Source organism: Harpegnathos saltator, unplaced genomic scaffold (assembly GCF_003227715.2).
Source record: "Harpegnathos saltator strain DR-91 unplaced genomic scaffold, Hsal_v8.6 scaffold538, whole genome shotgun sequence".
Classification (NCBI taxonomy): Eukaryota; Metazoa; Arthropoda; class Insecta; order Hymenoptera; family Formicidae; genus Harpegnathos; species Harpegnathos saltator.
In genome coordinates, this window is record NW_020230358.1 from 595,815 (window position 1) to 615,790 (window position 19,976).

General features: G+C 29.4%; 2 protein-coding genes across 3 annotated transcripts in view; both read right to left on the bottom strand.

Moving 5' to 3' along the window:
* DAT (Sodium-dependent dopamine transporter) overlaps positions 1-9,438 on the bottom strand; it is a 95,154-nt gene extending 85,716 nt beyond the window's left edge. Inside the window, exon 1 of one of the 2 annotated variants that reach the window (XM_025303220.1) lies at positions 8,633-9,438. The gene's annotated coding sequence lies outside the window, so the exon portion shown is untranslated. Of the gene's footprint in view, positions 1-4,986; positions 5,241-8,632 lie in introns of those variants that run through there. The other variant, XM_011152030.3, reaches the window with a different exon arrangement.
* Positions 9,439-10,111: 673 nt separating this feature from the next.
* Positions 10,112-19,589, bottom strand: tum (Rac GTPase activating protein tumbleweed). Its single transcript, XM_011152017.3, has 11 exons — positions 19,327-19,589; positions 18,980-19,182; positions 18,761-18,909; positions 18,286-18,694; positions 17,933-18,102; positions 17,663-17,789; positions 17,359-17,591; positions 16,979-17,273; positions 16,726-16,901; positions 16,599-16,654; positions 10,112-10,269 (listed from the first exon to the last, which is right to left on the bottom strand). Exons 1-11 carry the CDS (start codon positions 19,406-19,408, stop codon positions 10,232-10,234), a joined length of 1,938 nt encoding a protein of 645 aa, XP_011150319.2. The 5' UTR covers positions 19,409-19,589; the 3' UTR covers positions 10,112-10,231.
* Between the last annotated feature and the right edge of the window lie 387 nt (positions 19,590-19,976).

Sequence of the window (19,976 nt, forward strand, 5' to 3'; positions counted from 1 at the left end):
AGCCGGCCGGATTAAAATGGGACACCCTGTATATAATATATATATAAATATATATATATATATATATTATATATATATTTGTACATTTGTATATATGTATACATATAACATAAATAAATTGCTATTTTAATAATATAGTATTTTAGTAAGAATATAAATTTCTTAAATTTATATTAACTTATAATTATTATATTATGTATATATATTAAAATAATATTGTAATTATTAATAAATTAGATATAAATACATACATAAGTGTGCGTGTGCGTGAGTATGTGCGTATGCATGTGCGTGTGCGTGCGTGTCGCGTGCGCGTATGCATGAGCGTGTGTATGTGGGTGTGTGTATGCGCGCACGCGCGTGCGTGCGTGCATGCGTGTGTGTTTGTGTATGGGTGCGTGTTTATATCTAGTAATATATACAGGGCGATCCGAAATTCCCGCATTCGGAATACAGGACATAATATTTTATGCTAAAATAAACAATTTTTTCCTTTAGCAAAATTGCATCCGACAAATAGTTTTTACAGGAGAGCGTGTCAAAGTTAATGAATAAGCGCTCTTGTCTATGTAGCGCTCAGGATCGGCGCGCACGCCTCACTCGCGTGTACGTAGCTAGTCAGTGACTAGCATTCATAAGTAATGTCTTTTAAGACGCTCATACGGTTTTGTTGTGATTAGTTTACGATATCTTAAGAGTGTACTTAAGACAATCTTAAATAATAAGAATCAACTATGAACAATATTAGGATTTGACCTTCTTCCGTATTGTATTGCTTAAATAATGGAAAGTTAATAAAATAAGTACTGCCTTTATTTTTTACGTAATAAATGAATAAAAAATTGTTTGATTGTACCATATTTGAAAATAAAAACAAATGTAAATAGTAATATGTTTTGTGAGTTGTGAAATCCCGGTATTGTTTATAGTTGTTTCTTATTATTTAAGATTGTCTTAAGTATAGTCTTAAGATGTCGTAAACTGATCACAACAGAGCGGTATGAGCGTCTTAAAAAAAATTGCTTATGAATACTAGTCACTGATTAGGTACACGCGAGTAAGGTGCGTGCGTCGGCTCTGAGCGCTACATAGAGAGCGCTTATTCATTAACTTTAACACACTTTTCTGCAAAAACTACTTGTCGGACGTAATTTTGCTAAAGGAAAATGTTGTTTGCTTTAGCATAAAGTATCATGTCCTGTACTCCGAATGCGGGAATTTCGGATCACCCTGTATACAGGATATACGAAAAGTATCGAAACCCTTAATACCTCGGAAAATACACATTTTAGAAAAAAATGTTTCATACAAAGTTAGTAGGGTTTTATAAGGCGCATTATATTGCAATATTATTATGACCTTGAATAGCGTTGTGAAGGTCACGTGAAGGTCATCTTAAATTTTTTAAATAGAACTTTCTATTTTTCATTACATATTCTTGTAGCTTATCTCGAGGGCTTTCCAAAACACTATAATTAAATGTTTTTTCGTTGGATATTTTTCGAGTTACAAGACTTCAATGTTGCAGTACCGCCGACATTAATATTACCTAAGGTACTGCGTGGAGGTTGCATTGTCGGATTTACACCTCTTTTGTGTGTGCGTGTTGTGTGCATATGTGCGTGTATATGTGTGTGTGAGGTGTACCATCGATTTTGCTATTTTCATTTTTGTGTGCGAAAACTCTATTTCCAATTTGAACATTAGACTGGCATATTATCAGACTATTAATGGCCTGCAACTTGAGCATTTATTATGAATGCAAACGCTCAGAAACCTGTAGCGGTTACGCACACTTTACGCATACTTAAATAAATATATGTATGTATGTATGTATACACACGAGGGCACACGTCGCGCGCACGCACACATAAACATACACACACACGTACACACAAAAGAGATGTAAATCCGACCATGCAACCTCCACGCGGCACACCTTGGGTAATGCTAATGTCGGCGATACTGCAACATTGAAGTCTTGTAACTCGGAAAATACCTAACGAAACAACATTTAATTATAGTTTTGAAAAGCCCTCGAGATAAGCTACAAGAATATGTAATGAAAAATGGAGATTTCATTTAAGAAATTTAAGATGACCTTCACGTGACCTTGACAACGTTATTCAAGTTCATAATAATATTACCATGTCATGCGCCTTATAAAATCCTACTAACTTTGTACGAAACATTTTTTTCTAAAATGTGTATTTTTCGAAATATTAAATGGTTTCGATACTTTTCGTATACCCTGTATGTGTGTATATATATATATATATATATATATATATATATATATGTATAATATATATATATATATTATTAATTATATTAATAATTATATATTAATAATTATAATATTCTTTCAATAAAGGCTCGCTAAATGTTATCATTGAAAATCTTTTTATCTGAAATACCAACAACAATCGTGATGATATATCAGCTGCGATATTGTTGGATGCTAATAAGTATTTGAAACATAATTTTATAGAGAATATAATAAAAACAGAAAAAAATAATACAGAAATAATAAGAACGATATTCCTTGAGAATTTCCAAGAACTAGCTTTTTCCTTTTGAAAAATTTCTTGAATTCATTTCTAAAGAAGTATGATCAATTAATAGCTTTAACCGCAGTCTAGTACCAAAGATAAAACCAAACACATTTCGTAATATATAATGAAGGTAAACGGGAAAACCACAGTGACGTAAGTCATCGCGGGAATTTACTTTTCTTGTTCTTCGCATTACTTTCGTTGTGCGTTTATTTTTTTATCTTAATGAAATGTGTTTTCTTAATTTATAAGTTCATTAGAAATCTGAAATTATATATTCTGGATTGTATTGTTAATTAATTAATTAATCAAGTGCTATCTCTTGAAAAAGTTTCTTATCATTATTTTCTTATTATTGTTATAAAAGTCTTTTTTATTAAAAACTTTTTTGGTCTCATTAACTTTCATTTCTAATAGAATTTTGAGAAAAAAATAGAAGATAAATTAAATTGCAAACAAAGAAAATTTCTAACGTCGTTTAAAAAAGAACTAATATATATATACTTAATTTGGAACTAGAAAATATATACACACACACATATATATATATATTAACTTAATAAAGTGTGTATATATGTTGTTTTTTAAATTGTTATGGCTTTACAAGAAAAATTTTAGAACATTATATATTTTATTTTAGTCGTTTCAACAAGATTTTCTTTAATTAAATAAAACCACTTTTCTCTTATACGCAGAATTATATTTTAATTCAGTGGAAAGTTTGGAAATTTAGATAAAACGTAAAGTGCACGATTGTCTCGAAATATTATTTTCGGGAACATTGTGTTTGGTTATTTATTATTAAATGTCTTTTACGCGGATAACACCTGAGTAAAAACAAACGTCGTCGCGTATCAGTTTTTCCTGGATGGAAATAAAACTTGTTATAACTCAAAAACAAGGTTGAAACGGATATAAATCTAAGAGAATTTGTTTTATCTGTTTTATCATTTTTATCGTTTTTTGATGCTAAATCGATGCTTCCATCAATGCAATTACAATAGTTCTTATTTATAACATATTGTATAACATATTGTAGTTATAAACGCAAATTATTTTCTTAAAAATAACAAATTATACCTAGATCTTATTATTTTTATATTATTTATGTATTATTAACATGTATTATGTATTATTAACATTAATATATCATTTACATAATACGAGAAGAATTACAATTGTGATTATTAAGAATCTTATCATTCGATACTATTCGTTAACTCAATTCAGTTTCTCTATTATATTGTGTACTTCCAAAAATATGGAAAAGGAACATTATTCACTATTTAATTTTTCTAAAACAATAGAATGTTTTTATTCTTATGATAAGTATTTGTGAGATATATTGCATACACTAATAAAAATTCTGACCTCGAGGCTCCTTGACTTATCAAATGACATTCACTATAATTATGGTAGTTGCAATTATTAAAAATTTAAATTTTATAAGTATCATATAATTTCCATGCTTCAATTGTTTATATTCGAAAATTTATTTAATAATCACCTAATGCCACTGTATGTCATTTATGATATAAGGAAATAACATAAAAATAAGAAATTTAAATCATGGAAATGTAGTTAACCAATTTTCTTATGGTTAATATCAATTTGCACTTGATAAAAATTCATAAATAGGGCCAAAAAGAATCGTAAAATAATATTTTTATATAATAAATGCATGACCTTTTCTTAATATTATCTCTTGTATATATATATATATATGTGTGTGTATGTGTGTGTATGTTCCTCTCTCTCTCCCTATACATACATATATATAAATATATATGTACATATATATATATATAATATATAAATATATATATATATATATAAATACATACATGTATGTATATATGTATGTATATAGTCTTTATAATAATATGTAACATATATTCTCACAATATACAATTACAAAGTATCTTTGAGAGAGAAAGCTTTTGGAATATCTTTTTCTATGTAAAGGATTGCCAAAAAGTAATTTTTTTCAATAACAAGAATATGAACCACAAAATTTGTCGAATGATATATTTTTCTTACGTTTATTGTGAAGTTCCTCTAATCTTTTGAAATATATACAGATGATGCATCGTAAAGAATAACGCAAATGAAAAACTATATGAATCCAAATAAATTTAACGTAATAAGTGTCTAACAAATATTAAGCAATAGTAATTGTTAGTTATAATTTTTCACTCAACAATATAAATATAACACGTGTGTTACATAAAAGTTCCATTGTTGAATAGAACATTGTAACTAATAGTTATGTAACTATCACTTGGTTCGATTGATTTAGTTTGCTGGGTATATATTCGATTTGATGTAAAAAAGAGATTGAATGTTTCATGGTGATTGACAATAAAGACAGAACACATATATATATATACAATATATATACAAGAATAATAAGAGAAAAGAAAGAACCTACCTAAATATGCAGGAGCAGCCTACTTCGCTTTTCTCTTGAATAGAGGAATTCAGAGATTGAAGGAAAATCTGTTGCCACACACACGTCGATGCGGATAGTCGATCAAATGCAACCAACTAACTCGTTGCCACTCATAAGAGTGTCGTGCATGCCGATCTCAAGTATTTAAGTGGTGGTACGCGAGAACGTGGTAACTGAACGAACGTGTTAATAGTGGGAGAGAAGATTCATCGAATAGATATACGTAGATTCGAAGAAACTAGTAACAATTTAGGTGGGGAGTCTTTGCCGCGGGCATATACTAACGTGATGCTAATTAGATTCCCTTTAACACAGTAATTTAATCCTCCGAGCGAAATGTCGAACGTCAATCGTCACAAGTCTGGTAACAACCGATTAATTTATTTCAATAAACACATGTCTTTACTTCGAGCAGACTTCTTTGAGTAGAAACGTGTTTTAAGAAAATATTCTGTGAAAGGTGCAAGGATACATTATTTCGCTACTACTGCTTCGGGACCGGTTCAGTTAGACGGGATAATATTTCGCTGATGTACACTTTGACTCTTTACCCTTTATATTTATATATCCAGCTTTTTATATTATTCCAGAATAACTTTTAACAAAATATTGATGATAACGAAAATCTTCTTCACATGTTTATATATATATATATATATGTTTATAAATATATATATGTTTATATATATATATATATATAATACTTTTTCTTTTAGAGACAATAAAGAACATCATTTTTATTTTAAATATTAAACACACAGACGTTTTTCATATAAATGTATCATAAACTGAAATAATATACATCCATATTTATAATTTTATACACATATATACACACAATGTGTGTGTACGTGTGTATAATTAAGATAAATATCCAAAAATATTCAAAATTTACCAGAAAGTCTGTAAGACTTTGAAAATTTATATATATATATATACTTAATTTTAACTTAAAATTTATATATATATTTATATATATACATTTCATTATATATTATATATATATTATTCTTTATACATTATATATATACTTATATATATATATGTGTATATATATATATATATATATATATATATATATAGGGGGGTCCTATTTTAAAGGATCCACTAAAATATCTCAGAAACACTGCGTTAAATCGAAAAATGCTTAAGACAAAAGTTGTTTAGCTTGAAAGAAGACATAGGACAGCGATAACATTTTGTTTATAGATGGCTCCATTTTCGAGACATTTACTGATTATCAATTTTCTTTAATGGAAATCCAAATTTTTTATTATATCATCTTTTTCTACCAATTAATTTGAACAACTTTTATCTGAAACATTTTTTTATTTGCTTAATATATTTTGAAATATTTAAGGAAAACTTGGTAACTTTTCCAACATTTGCCTTATGGTATCTCGTTAATTATTCGTCAAAAGAAAAAAATAGTATTAGACTATTTTACTTTATTTACTATCAAGAATATATTACTATAATAGTGCCCTAACTTTTATTAATTTAATAATTTTGAAATTTCCAAAGGTCGACACATATACATATATACAGGGTGTCCAATTTTAACGGACCCATTCAAATATTTCAGAAACACTGCGTTAAATCGAAAAATGCTTAAGACAAAAGTTGTTTAGCTTAAAGGGGGACGTAGGACAGCGATAATATTTTGTTTATAGATGGCGTCACTTTTGAGATATTCATTGATTATCGATTTTCTTAAATGGAAATCCCAGTTTTTTATTATACCATCTTTTTCTACCAATTAATTTAAACAACTTCTGTCTGAAATATTTTTTTATTTGCTTAATATATTTTGAGATATTTAAGGAAAACTTGGTAACTTTTCCAACATTTACCTTACGATATCTCATTAACTATTCGTCGAAAGGAAAAAAGTATTAGACTTTTTTACTTTATTTGCTATGAAGAATATATTACTATAATAATGCCCTAACTTTTATTAACTTATCAACTTTTGGAAATTTCAAAATTATTAAATTAATAAAAGTTAGGGCACTATTATAATAGTATACTCTTGATAGTAAATAAAGTAAAAAAGCCTAATAGTATTTTTTCATTCGACGAATTGTTAGCAGGATATCGTAAGGTAAATGTTGGAAGAGTTACCAAATTCTCCTTAAATATCTCAAAATATATTAAACAAATAAAAAAATGTTTCAAACAGAAGTTGTTCAAATTAATTGGTAAAAAAAGATGATATAATAAAAAATTTGGATTTCTATTTAAGAAAATTGATAATTAGTAAATATCTCGAAAATGGAGCCATCTATAAACAAAATGCTATCGCTGTCCCATGTCCCTGTTCAAGCTAAATAACTTTTGTCTTAAGCATTTTTCGATTTAACGCAATGTTTCTGAGATATTTGAGTGGGTCCTTTAAAATGGGATACCCTGTATATATATACTTCTCGTAAGTTTCTACTATTAAAATTTCCAATCTTCAATGAAAAATGTGTATATATTTTATACATATACTTTTCATTAAAGATTGAAAATTTTAATATTATGAAAATATTATAAGATATATTATAAAATATTTTAATATTATGAAAATATTATAATATGAAAATATTATAAGAACAAGTTAATGTCTAAGATATGTTTAAAATATTTTTTTAAACCAATTTGGAATTTACTATGAAACATGTAATTAGGATAAATGTCCAAATAGTCCGTTCAAAGTTTAAAAATGTCGTCACATATACACACACACACACATATTTATATATATGTATATATAGTAGTTAAAAAAATTCAACAATAAAGGATTAAAAAAATGTATGATTGAACTATTTATTTTAATGCATAATTGAACTATTATGAACTACATTTTATATGTATAATCGGTAAATATAAAGATAATTTCTATTCATTATAATACATCATTCACAACTCCATATTTACAAATAAATTTTAAGAAACAACTAATTTACAACAAACTAATAAAAACAAAAGAACTAATAAAATTAAAAGGTATAAAGTACAATATAATGATAATAATAAATCGAATAAATCAAAATCGTAGAGATGGATATATTAACATTTATGATGTATTTATATATCGTGAAAATGCATAATATACCATAAATTAGGATTATATATGAATATTATCAATCGTGTAAAATGTATTATAAATCTTATAGAAGCATGGATAAATTAAAAAACATTACATAATAATTTCTAAAAAAGTCCTAACCATACTTAAGATACAGTAATAAAATCAATAATAAAATGCAATAATATAATAATAAAATAGATGGAGATTTAAAAATTGTTATTTATTGAAATTGTTATTTATTGAATTATGATATGATATGAAATGGGAAATATTTAAAAATACATAGATTTTACATTATATTCGCAGGAAATATTTGAAAAAATAAAATATTTATAGTTCGAAATAATTCATATTTCTACATAAGAACTATTTTAATAAATAAACAAACTCTCTCTCTCTCTCTCTCTCTCTCTTTCTCTCTCTCTGACATATTGTTATACAGCCAAACATACTATTGATACGAAGAAGTAGCGAATTTATTATTCAATTCAATCTTTTCCGAACAAAAGTTGTATCAAATAACGAAACAGGTAAGATGCATGTACTTACCGGGTATCACACTAGGACAGACTAACGACAAGCGACACCGTGAATGTTGCAGCTTGGCGAGACACCGCGACACTGACCGTGCGGCTCTTCGATTCGCAGGACTCCCACGACGAAGACTCGCCACAGGGTCAAAAGTAGCTCGAAACTGGTATCCGTCAAACCCATGCCCGATCAACACGTCCGTTGTCCCGTGTGTTTTCAGCTTTCCTTTTCTTCCACGGAATCGTCAAAAGCTCTGTTCTATTTCACGACAGTAATTGAGACTATAGCTTACCAATAAATTCTATGAATTGTCTCACAATTTCACAGATGCGCACCGCTTTTTGTGTTCTTTGTTCAAGAGAACCAAACGAGTTACTTGCGTCGATTTATTCGCAAGAACCCATGCACTCTCGAAAGAAACGAACAACATAAGATCCAAAAAATTGCAGTCAGAGAAAAATTTTGTGTCTCGAACTGTTTTGAACGTAAAAGACGCATTTTTATTGTTAATTACAAACATTAGATTTTAAACTATTCGAAATGTACCTTTCGTGATCCTCAAAAAACGAGTATTTTATTCGAAAGACATTGCGGTTCATCCCACCTTTTCCCCTTTTCACGCACATACACACACTTGCGTGCGCGCGCGCGCGCACATATGCGCACACATGCACAACTCATTTTATTTTTCAATCACACAGAAAATGAAACGAACCAACATTATTCCGAAAACGTCAAGAATAATATGTAACGAAGTCGTGATCAGCAAATACAAAGTATTTCTCCAGCACAAACGAGAGAACCTCATCGCGAAGGATCGAAAGAGTGAGTGGCAAAGTTTAACACCCGTCGATACGTATATACGCGCCGCGATCACGTGACGTCGCTGACATTAGCCAATCACGCGTCGATGTTATACAAGGTGTTTCACAGAACCGTAAAGGTCCTTGCACAATGCCAAGCAATAAGAAAGCAATAGAAATAGGGAATAGGAACAGGCAATAGAAATAAGGAATAGGAACAAAGAATTTCAATATATCAGAAACCGTGTATCAATGCAGATAATAAACCATGGTACAAGCAACAGATAGAATTTCTGTTACGTTGGAAATTCTATTCCTATTGCCAACCAATCACAAAGTTTGGATTGTTAAGGTTAAATTTACAAATTGCAGTGTACAATACTATGTTAGCTATTTGTACTGCATAGAGAAATAACATGTTTTCGTCATCCATAGCTGACGAAGGATATCAATGAAAATATTGTTATACTAATAAAACCATATATAGTATAGCCTTATATGTATATACAGGGTGTTCTAAAAAGATATGTTAAAAATTTAAGGAGATATTCCTCGCATTTGAAGGATGATAAAATGTTATATGGACATAGGTGCGGAAATGCTTATTTCAGGAGTTATGTTGAAAATACTGTTAGCTATATTATTTACACAAGGAAAAATTTAGGATTAATTAATATAGACGACAATCGTTTAATTAGGCTTATTTACATTTGGTTTTAATGTGACCTTGAGTTAGTTACAATAAATGTTGAAAATATTCGCCATTCGCCTAAATACAAGCAGTGACACATCGACGCATTGATTCATGGACACGTTAAAAAATGCCTGGCGTACAGCGAATTGTCTCGCAACCTGCAATGATACGGTTACGAAGATCTTGAATATCACGCATTGTTGTAGCAAGTACGATTATAATAAACCTTGTTTCACGCACGATCTACAGAATTGAACTGAAATGTGGTGACAATATTCTGCCGATTTCAAAGGCGCAACCACTGCTATTGACTAGTAACCAAGTAACCATAACATTAAAGGTCAATATTATTCTGATTGGTGTTTACGAATAAGGCACAGTTTACCAGAGATAGGCATGTATGTAAGCTGCAGCAATCATATTATTACCTAAGTCAAAATTTGAGATATCTAAATATTTCAGTCTTCTAAATTTTGATTTAAGCGTTCCAAAAGCTCTCTCAATAATTGATCTTATTGAACTTAGTTTAATATTATATAAAAGTTGAGAACGCATTAAATGACCATTATCTTTAAATGGTGTCATTAAATTTCGTAATAGGGGATATGCCGTATCTCCTATAATATGTCGATTTTCTAGAATACATCCATTTCTTATCGCATTAAATAATGGACTGTTCCTAAAAACTCTTGAATTGTGCATGCGATCTGGCATTCCGATAAAACAGTCTATAAATAATTCTTTATAATCGCAAACACCTGTAAATATTTTTTATAATTACTGGTTATATTCAAATATACATACAGGGTCTGCCAAAAGTTCCAGAACGCCTAATTATTTAAAAAAATAATGATTGCTTAAAACAATGTTTGAAACAAAAGTTGTAGGGCTTAAAAAAAGGTATCAAATATTGATAATTGTTTGACTTTGGAATGACCTTGAAAAACGTTATCAAGGTCGACATAAAAATCTTAAATGGAAATTCCAATTTTCTATTATACCGTCTTTTTCCACCAATTAATTTGTCTGAAACAACTTTTGTCTGAAACATTTTTTTATTTGCTTAATATTTTTTGAGATATTTAAGGATAACTTGGTAACTGTTTTGATATTTAACTTATCGATATCTCACTAACTGTTCGTCGCGATAAAAAACTGATACTAGATATTTATATTCTACTTGGTCTCAAGAATATATTGTTACAATAGCACCCTGACTTTTGTTAATTTGATGATTTTGAAATTTCGAAAGATCGATAAATTAACAAAAAATAGAGCATTATTATACCAATATATTCTTGAGATCAAATAGAATAGAAAAGTTTAATACCATTTTTTTATCCCGACAAACTGTTAGCGAGATATCGTAAGTTAAATATTGAAAAATTATCCTTAGATATCTAAAAAAATATTAAGCAAATAAAAACATGTTTCAGACAAAAGTTGTTCAAATTAATTGGTAGAAAAAGACGGTGTAATAAAAAATTAAAGTTTCCATTTAAGATTTTTATGTCGACCTTGATAACGTTTCTCACGGTTATTCCAAGATCAAACAATTATCAATATCTGATACCTTTTTTTAAGCCCTACAACTTTTGTTTCACATTAAACATTGTTTTAAACAATTATTATTTTTTGGAATAATTAGCCGTTCCGGAACTTTTGGCAGACCCTGTATATATATATATATATATATATGTGTATATACTATACAGGGTGTCCCATTTTTAAAATACCTGATTTTTGTTAATTTGATTTAGAAATTTCCAATAATCAGTAAGTTAACAAAAGTCAAGGCGCTATTATAACAATATATTCTTGAGACTATATAAAGCAAGAAAGTCTAGTACCACTTTTTCTTCCGACAAATAGTTAGCGAGATATCGTAAGTTAAATATTGAAAAAGTTATCAAGTTTTTCTCAAATATCTAAAAAATATTAGACAAATAAAAAAATATTTTAGACAAAAGTTGTTCAAATTAACTAGTAGAAAAAAATAGTGTGATAAAAAATAAGGGTCCCCGTTGAAAAAACGCAAGTTGATCTTTAAATGACTTTGAAAATAGAGGTTAAGGTCAAAGTCAAGGTCATCATAAGGTAACTCACTTAAATCCCTACAACTTTTATTCAGATCATTTTCCTTGAAACTTCAATACTGAAGAGTTATTTGGGGTGGGACATTAAAATGGGGCACCCTGTATATATTGAGAGTCTCTCCTGGAGACTCTCCGTGAGTGTTTATTTAATAACAGCAGAAGCGAAAGATCGTATGTCAAAAATTGTTTTAGTTATATAGATACATTCCAGAGGATATTTGTGATCGATCTAACAAATTTATAAAATATTCTGGACACACTTTCCTCTTGTGACGATCAATAATTTTCCATAAAAATTCAGTAACAATAATCATGAGAGATAATATGTTCATCTCAACATTTGTATAAATTTTACTAATTATTTACAGTGAATGATTATCATACAGCAAAAGAAAAGTATCGGAACATTTTACAAATTTGTAAAATTGATCATAAGTGTCGTTTTATGGAAATCTCTTTTATTTTAACGTACATGAGAAAAAAAAGATTAATATACCATTGTTTTCATTTCTGACGTCAAACAAGAATATTCACAGAAAGTTCCCAAGATCTGTAATATTTCAAAGAGTAAAATAATATCTTAAAAAGACGCCGTTTTATTGACTCAATAGAACGTCAATAAGATGTCATTTTGCTATTTGGAATAATACAAGTCTTAAAGACTTGCGGTAACTATTCTTGAACTAATAAGACGTCTAAGTTTGGGATATAAAACTAAATCATTGTAAAACCAAATCGTGGTGATTAAATATAATTAGTGATTACATATGAGAATTAAAGCATTATACAAAGTGTCCCATAATTGTAACATACCAACTCCATAGAGGTGTACAGCTAAGCGAGAGGAACGAAAAAGTCCTCATCCATTTAGCGATTTATCTCGTATAATTTATTAATAATAACCGCAATTTGAAATGTTGCTACAACATTGCAGATTTAATAATGCAAAATATTGTTTTTGCAATGTTTCTGCATAATATTGCACTGCAATGTGCAATGTTACAACATTGCAGCAATGTTGCTGCAATTGTCTGTACTGTATGAGTGTTAATGACATTTTATATCTCCGAAAAATAATGTATACAAATGTCCAAATAAAATGATTGACATTATACCAGTTAATTCTAAAAATGTATGTTAAATTAATAAATATAAATTATATAATATAATTATAATTATATTATATAATTTATATTATATTAATTTAACATATATTTTTATAATTAATCGTTATAATTTCAATAATTTTATTTGGATATTTGTATTAATAATTTTTCGGAGATATATTTGCATTAACCCTTTAAGGACCAGAAAGCCATTTTTTGTATTTTACTTTCAGCCCAATAGCTTTCGATGTATTCGGCCTAGAAAGAAAAATACTGATACCACTTCCGAAGGAAAAAGTCTGCTCTTTCGAATGGCACCATCAGAATTGACCTACGATGCGAAGGTGAAAGGTCATGGCGGGTTTTTTAAAACAAAAGCCAAATTTTACACGATTCTGTTTTGAAAATCCGCTTTTTCAAATGGGAAAACGTTTTGCTAGAACATCACGACTACACTTAAAAGTGGCATGGATATTTATTCTAATAAAGTGTATTGGAGTTTTTTTCAAATTCAATATGGCGGCTTTAAGATAGCGCCTCACAGTTTGATATCTTTGAATAACTTATTTGGATGACGTTTTTTTGAAAAACTTCAAATACAAAAGTTGTAGAAAATGAAAAAAGGCATTCAATGGTCACCTTGAGTTTGACCTTGAACTTGTCCTCAAGGTCATTTCAAGGTCAAGTTGATTTTTTTAAATAGAAACCCATATTTTTTGCTGCAGAAATAAAAACTGCGGAAAATTTTACGTTCAACTATGTAAATAACTTATGGGTTTCAATGACCCCTAAAGGGTGCCATTCAAAAACAATATTATTTCTACACATACATATTCTCTTATATGCTCTTCAGCCATCAAGGTTCTAATTACTTTGCCGTATAAATATAAATAAATAATATATATACGTATATACACAAGAGGCGTTCACACAAAGTATCCTCAGCACGGAATGAATGCGATATTGATATTACTGAGACGATATTCTTGCCCATCAGTATCATCGAAGTCAATTATAGATTTTCCATAATAAAAATGTTGTATTCTAACATATTATCGTATTATTTTGAATATTTTTATTTTTCAAAAAAAACGTCATCCAAATAAGTTATTCAAAGATATTAAACTGAGGCGCCAACTTGAACCCGCCATATTGAATTTGAAAAAAACTCCAACACTATTAGAATAGACATCCATGCTACTTTTAAGCGTGGTCACGATGCTCTAGCGAAACGTTTTCCCATTTGAAAAAGCGAATTTTCAAAACAGAATCGTGTAAAATTTGGCTTTTGTTTAAAAAAACCCGCCATGACCTCTCACCTTCGCATCGTAGGTCAACTCTGACGGAGCCATTCGAAAGAACAGACATTTTTCTTTCGGAAATGGTATTAGTATTCTTTTTCTTTGGAGAACGATAAAAAAGCGACCTCCAAAAGACGATCAGTTAGAAAAAGCCCACGGAAGTGGAAAGGTTCTTTGCCCAGAGAGAATTTTAGTTCGTTGTATTTTATAAAGTAATTTTTACAGTCATTATTTTCAAAAAAATTTATTGCTTATAATACCAAAAATGTTGAGAGAAGGAGATGGCGATTCGTTGAGTGAATTATTTTTAACCTTGATACTGCCGGTCCCAGGGACCGACGCCGTCCAAACGAAAAGTTCACTGTCAGTCCCCAGGGACCGATGCAGCGCTTACTGTGTTAATGAGTTTCTGAAGATAAACTGTCATTACAACTATGATATTACTAAGTTTCTAAAATTTATCCGCAAACTTATATAATGTAAATAATAAAATAATTTTATTTTATATTTGTGATTTTATTAATAAAAAATACAAAATCTGGTATCAATTTTTATGATAAAAATATAATAAATGCTTCTTTAATTGTTATTTAATTTATTTGTCATTTATTATAACAGATGTTCAAAATGTTCTCCGTTTGCTAAACAATAGTAATTTGAAATTCTGAACGATATTTTGGAAGGTATCTGTTGGAATAGCTCTACATTCTTGTACAATTAATTCTTTGACGCAAATTGTTGATATTTCCCGATCGTACTAACACGTATCTTTCGAAAACAAAGTTGACCTTCTTTGGCCATTTGTTTATGTTGTACTTAATCACTTCCTTTCTTTCACAGTGTATTATTCAGTCAAGTGTAAAACTTGTATCAGAGATTATCTAAAAGGATATCCGTTGTTTATAAAACTCCACCGGAAAATATCAACGATTTGCGTCAAAGAATTATACAGGAATGTAGAGCTATTCCAACAGATACCTTCTAAAATGTTCGTTCAGAATTTCAAAATCGTCTTTATTATTGTTTAGCAAACAACAGAGAACATTTTGAACATTTGTTATAATAAATGACAAATTCGACGCAGTAACTATGCCTTACTATTTTCTTAAGTAACTTCCAACATAGTGCTCAGGCAAAAAATGTTTCCTATAGAAGTTGCTGGTTTCTTTACGTAAAATATCCCGTAATAAAAAATATAGGTTTCCATTAAAAAAAACAAGATTGACCTTCGAATGACTTATAAAACGCCCTCTAAATAAAAAACTGATAATGCCATTCTCTTTCCGCTTCGAAATCATGGAACACGTGTTTTAACTTTTTTAATATGTCTCATAGTTTTCGAGATAATTAGCTGGAAAGTTTTCAAATGAACACCCTGTCTATATGTATGTATATAGCATAAACGCTGGAACACTACAAAATCAGCGTAGAATTCATGCTAGCGTAACGAAACGAGCGGAAAGCCTGTGATTGATCTAGTTTCTTTACGCCAGTACACCGTATGCTGGACCCATAGGATTTCACCCTTAGTGCTGATAGTAAATATCGGAACGTAGCCTCTATACCCGATATGTGTAGATTTCAACGCTGAATTTGAATTCTAAATATGTCGTTTGCTGTATGGTTAATTCTTAGGCAAAAATTATTATCAGAAGCATAGAAAAATGCTATAAAAAAAGCTATAAAACAGAATATTTTAAACTAATAAAATTATGGGAACAAAAGATATAAAATTGACACAGAAAATATGTTAGAAACTTTGTATTTAATCAATTCAACTATCAAGAATTAAAATATAATTATCTTAACCATTAAATTTTTAATGTATGATCTCTATACATAAAATAAAATATAAATTAGTGAATTATATTTGTAGAAATATATTTACAAAAAAGAAAAAATGAAATGGTACACACATTTCAAATATCAGATCAAACATATCTTTGTTTAATTAATATAACGAATAAATTTATTTGTTAGAAACCTGCTCTAGAAGGTGGTGTAGCAAAATATTTCTTGTTTCTTCTCGCAAAAGTACGGCTGTAAATAAAAATGGAAGTGAAATAAGAAATATGTGTGAAGTATGGACTAGTTACAATTTATATTGTTACCTGGCAGTAAGCGGAGTATTAAAAAAACTACGAGAGGTAGTACGTTTAAGAAGTGACTCTGTGGATGGTGTATGTCTTAATTCTCCAGTTTTTGGAGTACATGTGTCATTTGTGTTTGTGGGATTCACATAATTGTCCCAGTAATCAGATGGTACTTGAAGTAAACTTTCTACTATCTGGAATATATATTTATATTGTTACAATTTTCTATGTTAGTTATATTAATTAACATATTACTGAAAATATTGCTTACTGCAACTTGATGTTTGGTCTCACTGAGCATATCGAGAGATGGTTCTTGGGATCTATAACCAACCAAAGTCGGCCCAAAGACTTTGGCTAAATTACTGATGGGCATTTTACATTCAGGGCTACTTGATACTCTTTGTAAGTGTAACATCAAGAAAGCCAAAGTATCTCGATTTGGTTGTGGTAGTTCTGAAATAGCTTGATAGAGAGCAGCATCAGCATCTTGTTTATCTGTTATCATTGTGACTCGTACAAAATCTGCCCACAAACTGACAGTGATCAATGGTTCACGTAGTGACCTATAGAACATTAAATTTAAGTGAATATATATACAGTACTTATATATATAATTCAGGATGTATGTAACAATTGAGAATAATATACCTGAGAAAATCTCTCAAAGTAGAACATATAGTTGGAATATCAACATTGGAAAGATTCGGAGCACCTTTGCCTTTTAGGAATTTTTCCTTTAGACATTTAACATCAGCAGCTGCACCATTTATTCTGTATAAACCTTGTTCGTTCATTCCACGTAATTCAATTTCATTAACACAGTGAACTATTATAGAAGGTACCATTGGTGGCGTCATAGGTGTATAATCAGCTATAGTACCCTATGAATGATATTCCGTGAAGATATTTGGATGTTTGAATAATGCAGAAATTAATATAATAGAGCACTTACAGGTATACCACGTAATGTAGGCGTATTTCCTGTTGGAACACATGGTAATGGTACTAAATTTTTACATTCAGTATGAGCCATAACTTTGCAATCTTTGCATTTCTGCACAATTTTTCCGAATCGAATACTATAATTAATAAACATTACAATTTTTTTAACTATAAATTGATTCCATCTATCATTCTTAGTTCTGTATGATAAATAAATTACATAAAATCTTTTTAATGCATTTATATATATCCCTTTTTAATTAAAAAACTGTAAATTTACCTTTTACCACATGGTGTGCATGTTTCCTTTTTAATAACAGTTTTAGCTTCAAAATTATGTGTTCTGGACATTTTTACGTTTAAAGTATATCCACCAATATTTGGACTTGGTTTAAAAACATCTTCTGTGTCTGAACTTGATGAAAGAATATCAGCTTTTGGTGCTGATGGCTGAAGAAAAAGTTTTAATTGTACACATATATTACACATACTGTTGCATAAAAAAAAGTGAAAAGATTACTTCTATAAGAAAAATATTACTCTTTCTTATAGAAACTTAATATCATACCAATAATAAATTACCATAAGGAAATGTAAAAAAAGGTAAATAAATTACGTATTTTAATAACATACCGCTGTATCTATTAGTACTTCATTTGTATCTATGTGTGATAATTTGGATCTCTCACATTCTGTACCACTCTTACGTCGTTTACGTGAATTACGCAAAAAAACTTGAGGATCTATATTTTCATCACCAGGTATAGCTTCAATCGTAGATGATGCTGTAATAGTACCATCCTTTGGCATAACTACAGTAGTAGTTGCTACTATTTTATCGGATGAATTCAATTCTGTGACTTTATGTACTGTATTGCGATGTTGCTTTGTAAAATATTCATTAGATTGTTGCTCTTTCAATTCCCCTTTTTTCTGATTTTGTAAAATAGCACTGGTATCTAAATCATCTTCTGTCTTTGATAAGCAGTTAAGATCACTCAATATTGAACCTGTAGAATCCAGCTCTGCTATTGTATTGAGCCTAAAATTTCAACAATAGCATATTATTTGATAAATTAGATAATTAATGGTTTTTACCAATACTTACTTATCAATGTGCATGTCCTGCATATGTATGTTACTTGGATGATTAAAAGTAGTATTGTTAAGAAACTGAAGCTTTTCTCTAGTTTCATCATTTAAATTTCTTCCACCATCATTAAATAAGAGATTTCTGGCCATAGCAATTTGTCTTTCCTAAAAGATAAATACACTATTAAATTCATATTTTTAGAAATATAAAGATTATTGTAAAAATTCAAATTACTAATGAATCTCTTTGGTCTTCAGCAGCGCGACGTCTACGTTTCTCATCTTCTAAATTTCTCCTAGCATGAGACAATTTTCTATCAAGACCAACATTATCACGATGAGCCTTATCTAAGGCTGAATGAAGACGTTGGCATTCTTGTACCGATGCTAACCATTTCTGTCTCATTTCTTCTTGATTTAGAGCAAACTGTAAGAATTCTATAAAGCAATATTATTGTATATTGTATATCCATAAATACAAGAAAATTCTACTTACATTATAATATACAATATTTCCTTAAAAATAAATGACTCATAATAAATATAACAAAATTAATTGTTGTTATTTATTAAAATACATACCTTCTTCATGGGATTCATTTATCAAGATATTTGTACATCTCACCAGCTCATCATAAGTAGCTAAAAGCGATAATGAAGCCATTACGACGCTCGGTATTATTTCCCCTATAAATTTCCACGCCAATACGTATCAACTTAATGAAATAATAATTTATATGAACAAATGCACAACTTTTATTTATTTTAAGATTCAATTTAAGTTTCTATAAGAAATATTAAAACTATGATATTTCACAACACTTCACGCCATCATATCTAAACTGTTAGAGCTCAAAATTTGAAAGTTGCATCTCTTCCGCAACCGTTGAGCATTAATAAAAAATACTACGAAGACTTCTTACACAGAGGATTAAGTTTCGGATATTTAGGGCTAATCCATATAGATAAGTCAAGTGTGGCAACCAACTTGTCCAATTCTCTAGATTCTGGTGACACTAGATGGCGACCCTGGACAGCACCACCTACGGTTGTATTCATAGGGTCTTTACGATAACCTGGGCTGCGTTCCGAAACTCACTGCCAGTACTGAAAATACATAGTTTGTGTCACGTATACTATAGAATTTTAGTGCTGACAGTGAATATCGGAACGCAGCCCTGGTTAGAGTTAAGTTTCCTAGAAAAATAAAATATACGTATAGGTATAACCAG

Excerpts from the sequence above, each read along its gene's own strand:
- tum (XM_011152017.3), bottom strand. The coding sequence starts at position 19,408 with ATGGCTTCATTATCGCTTTTAGCTACTTATGATGAGCTGGTGAGATGT. Across the intron at positions 19,183-19,326 it reads AAATGAATCCCATGAAGAAG|AATTCTTACAGTTTGCTCTA; the intron begins GTATGTATTTTA and ends ATTGCTTTATAG. Across the intron at positions 16,655-16,725 it reads AATACTCCGCTTACTGCCAG|CCGTACTTTTGCGAGAAGAA; the intron begins GTAACAATATAA and ends TTTTATTTACAG.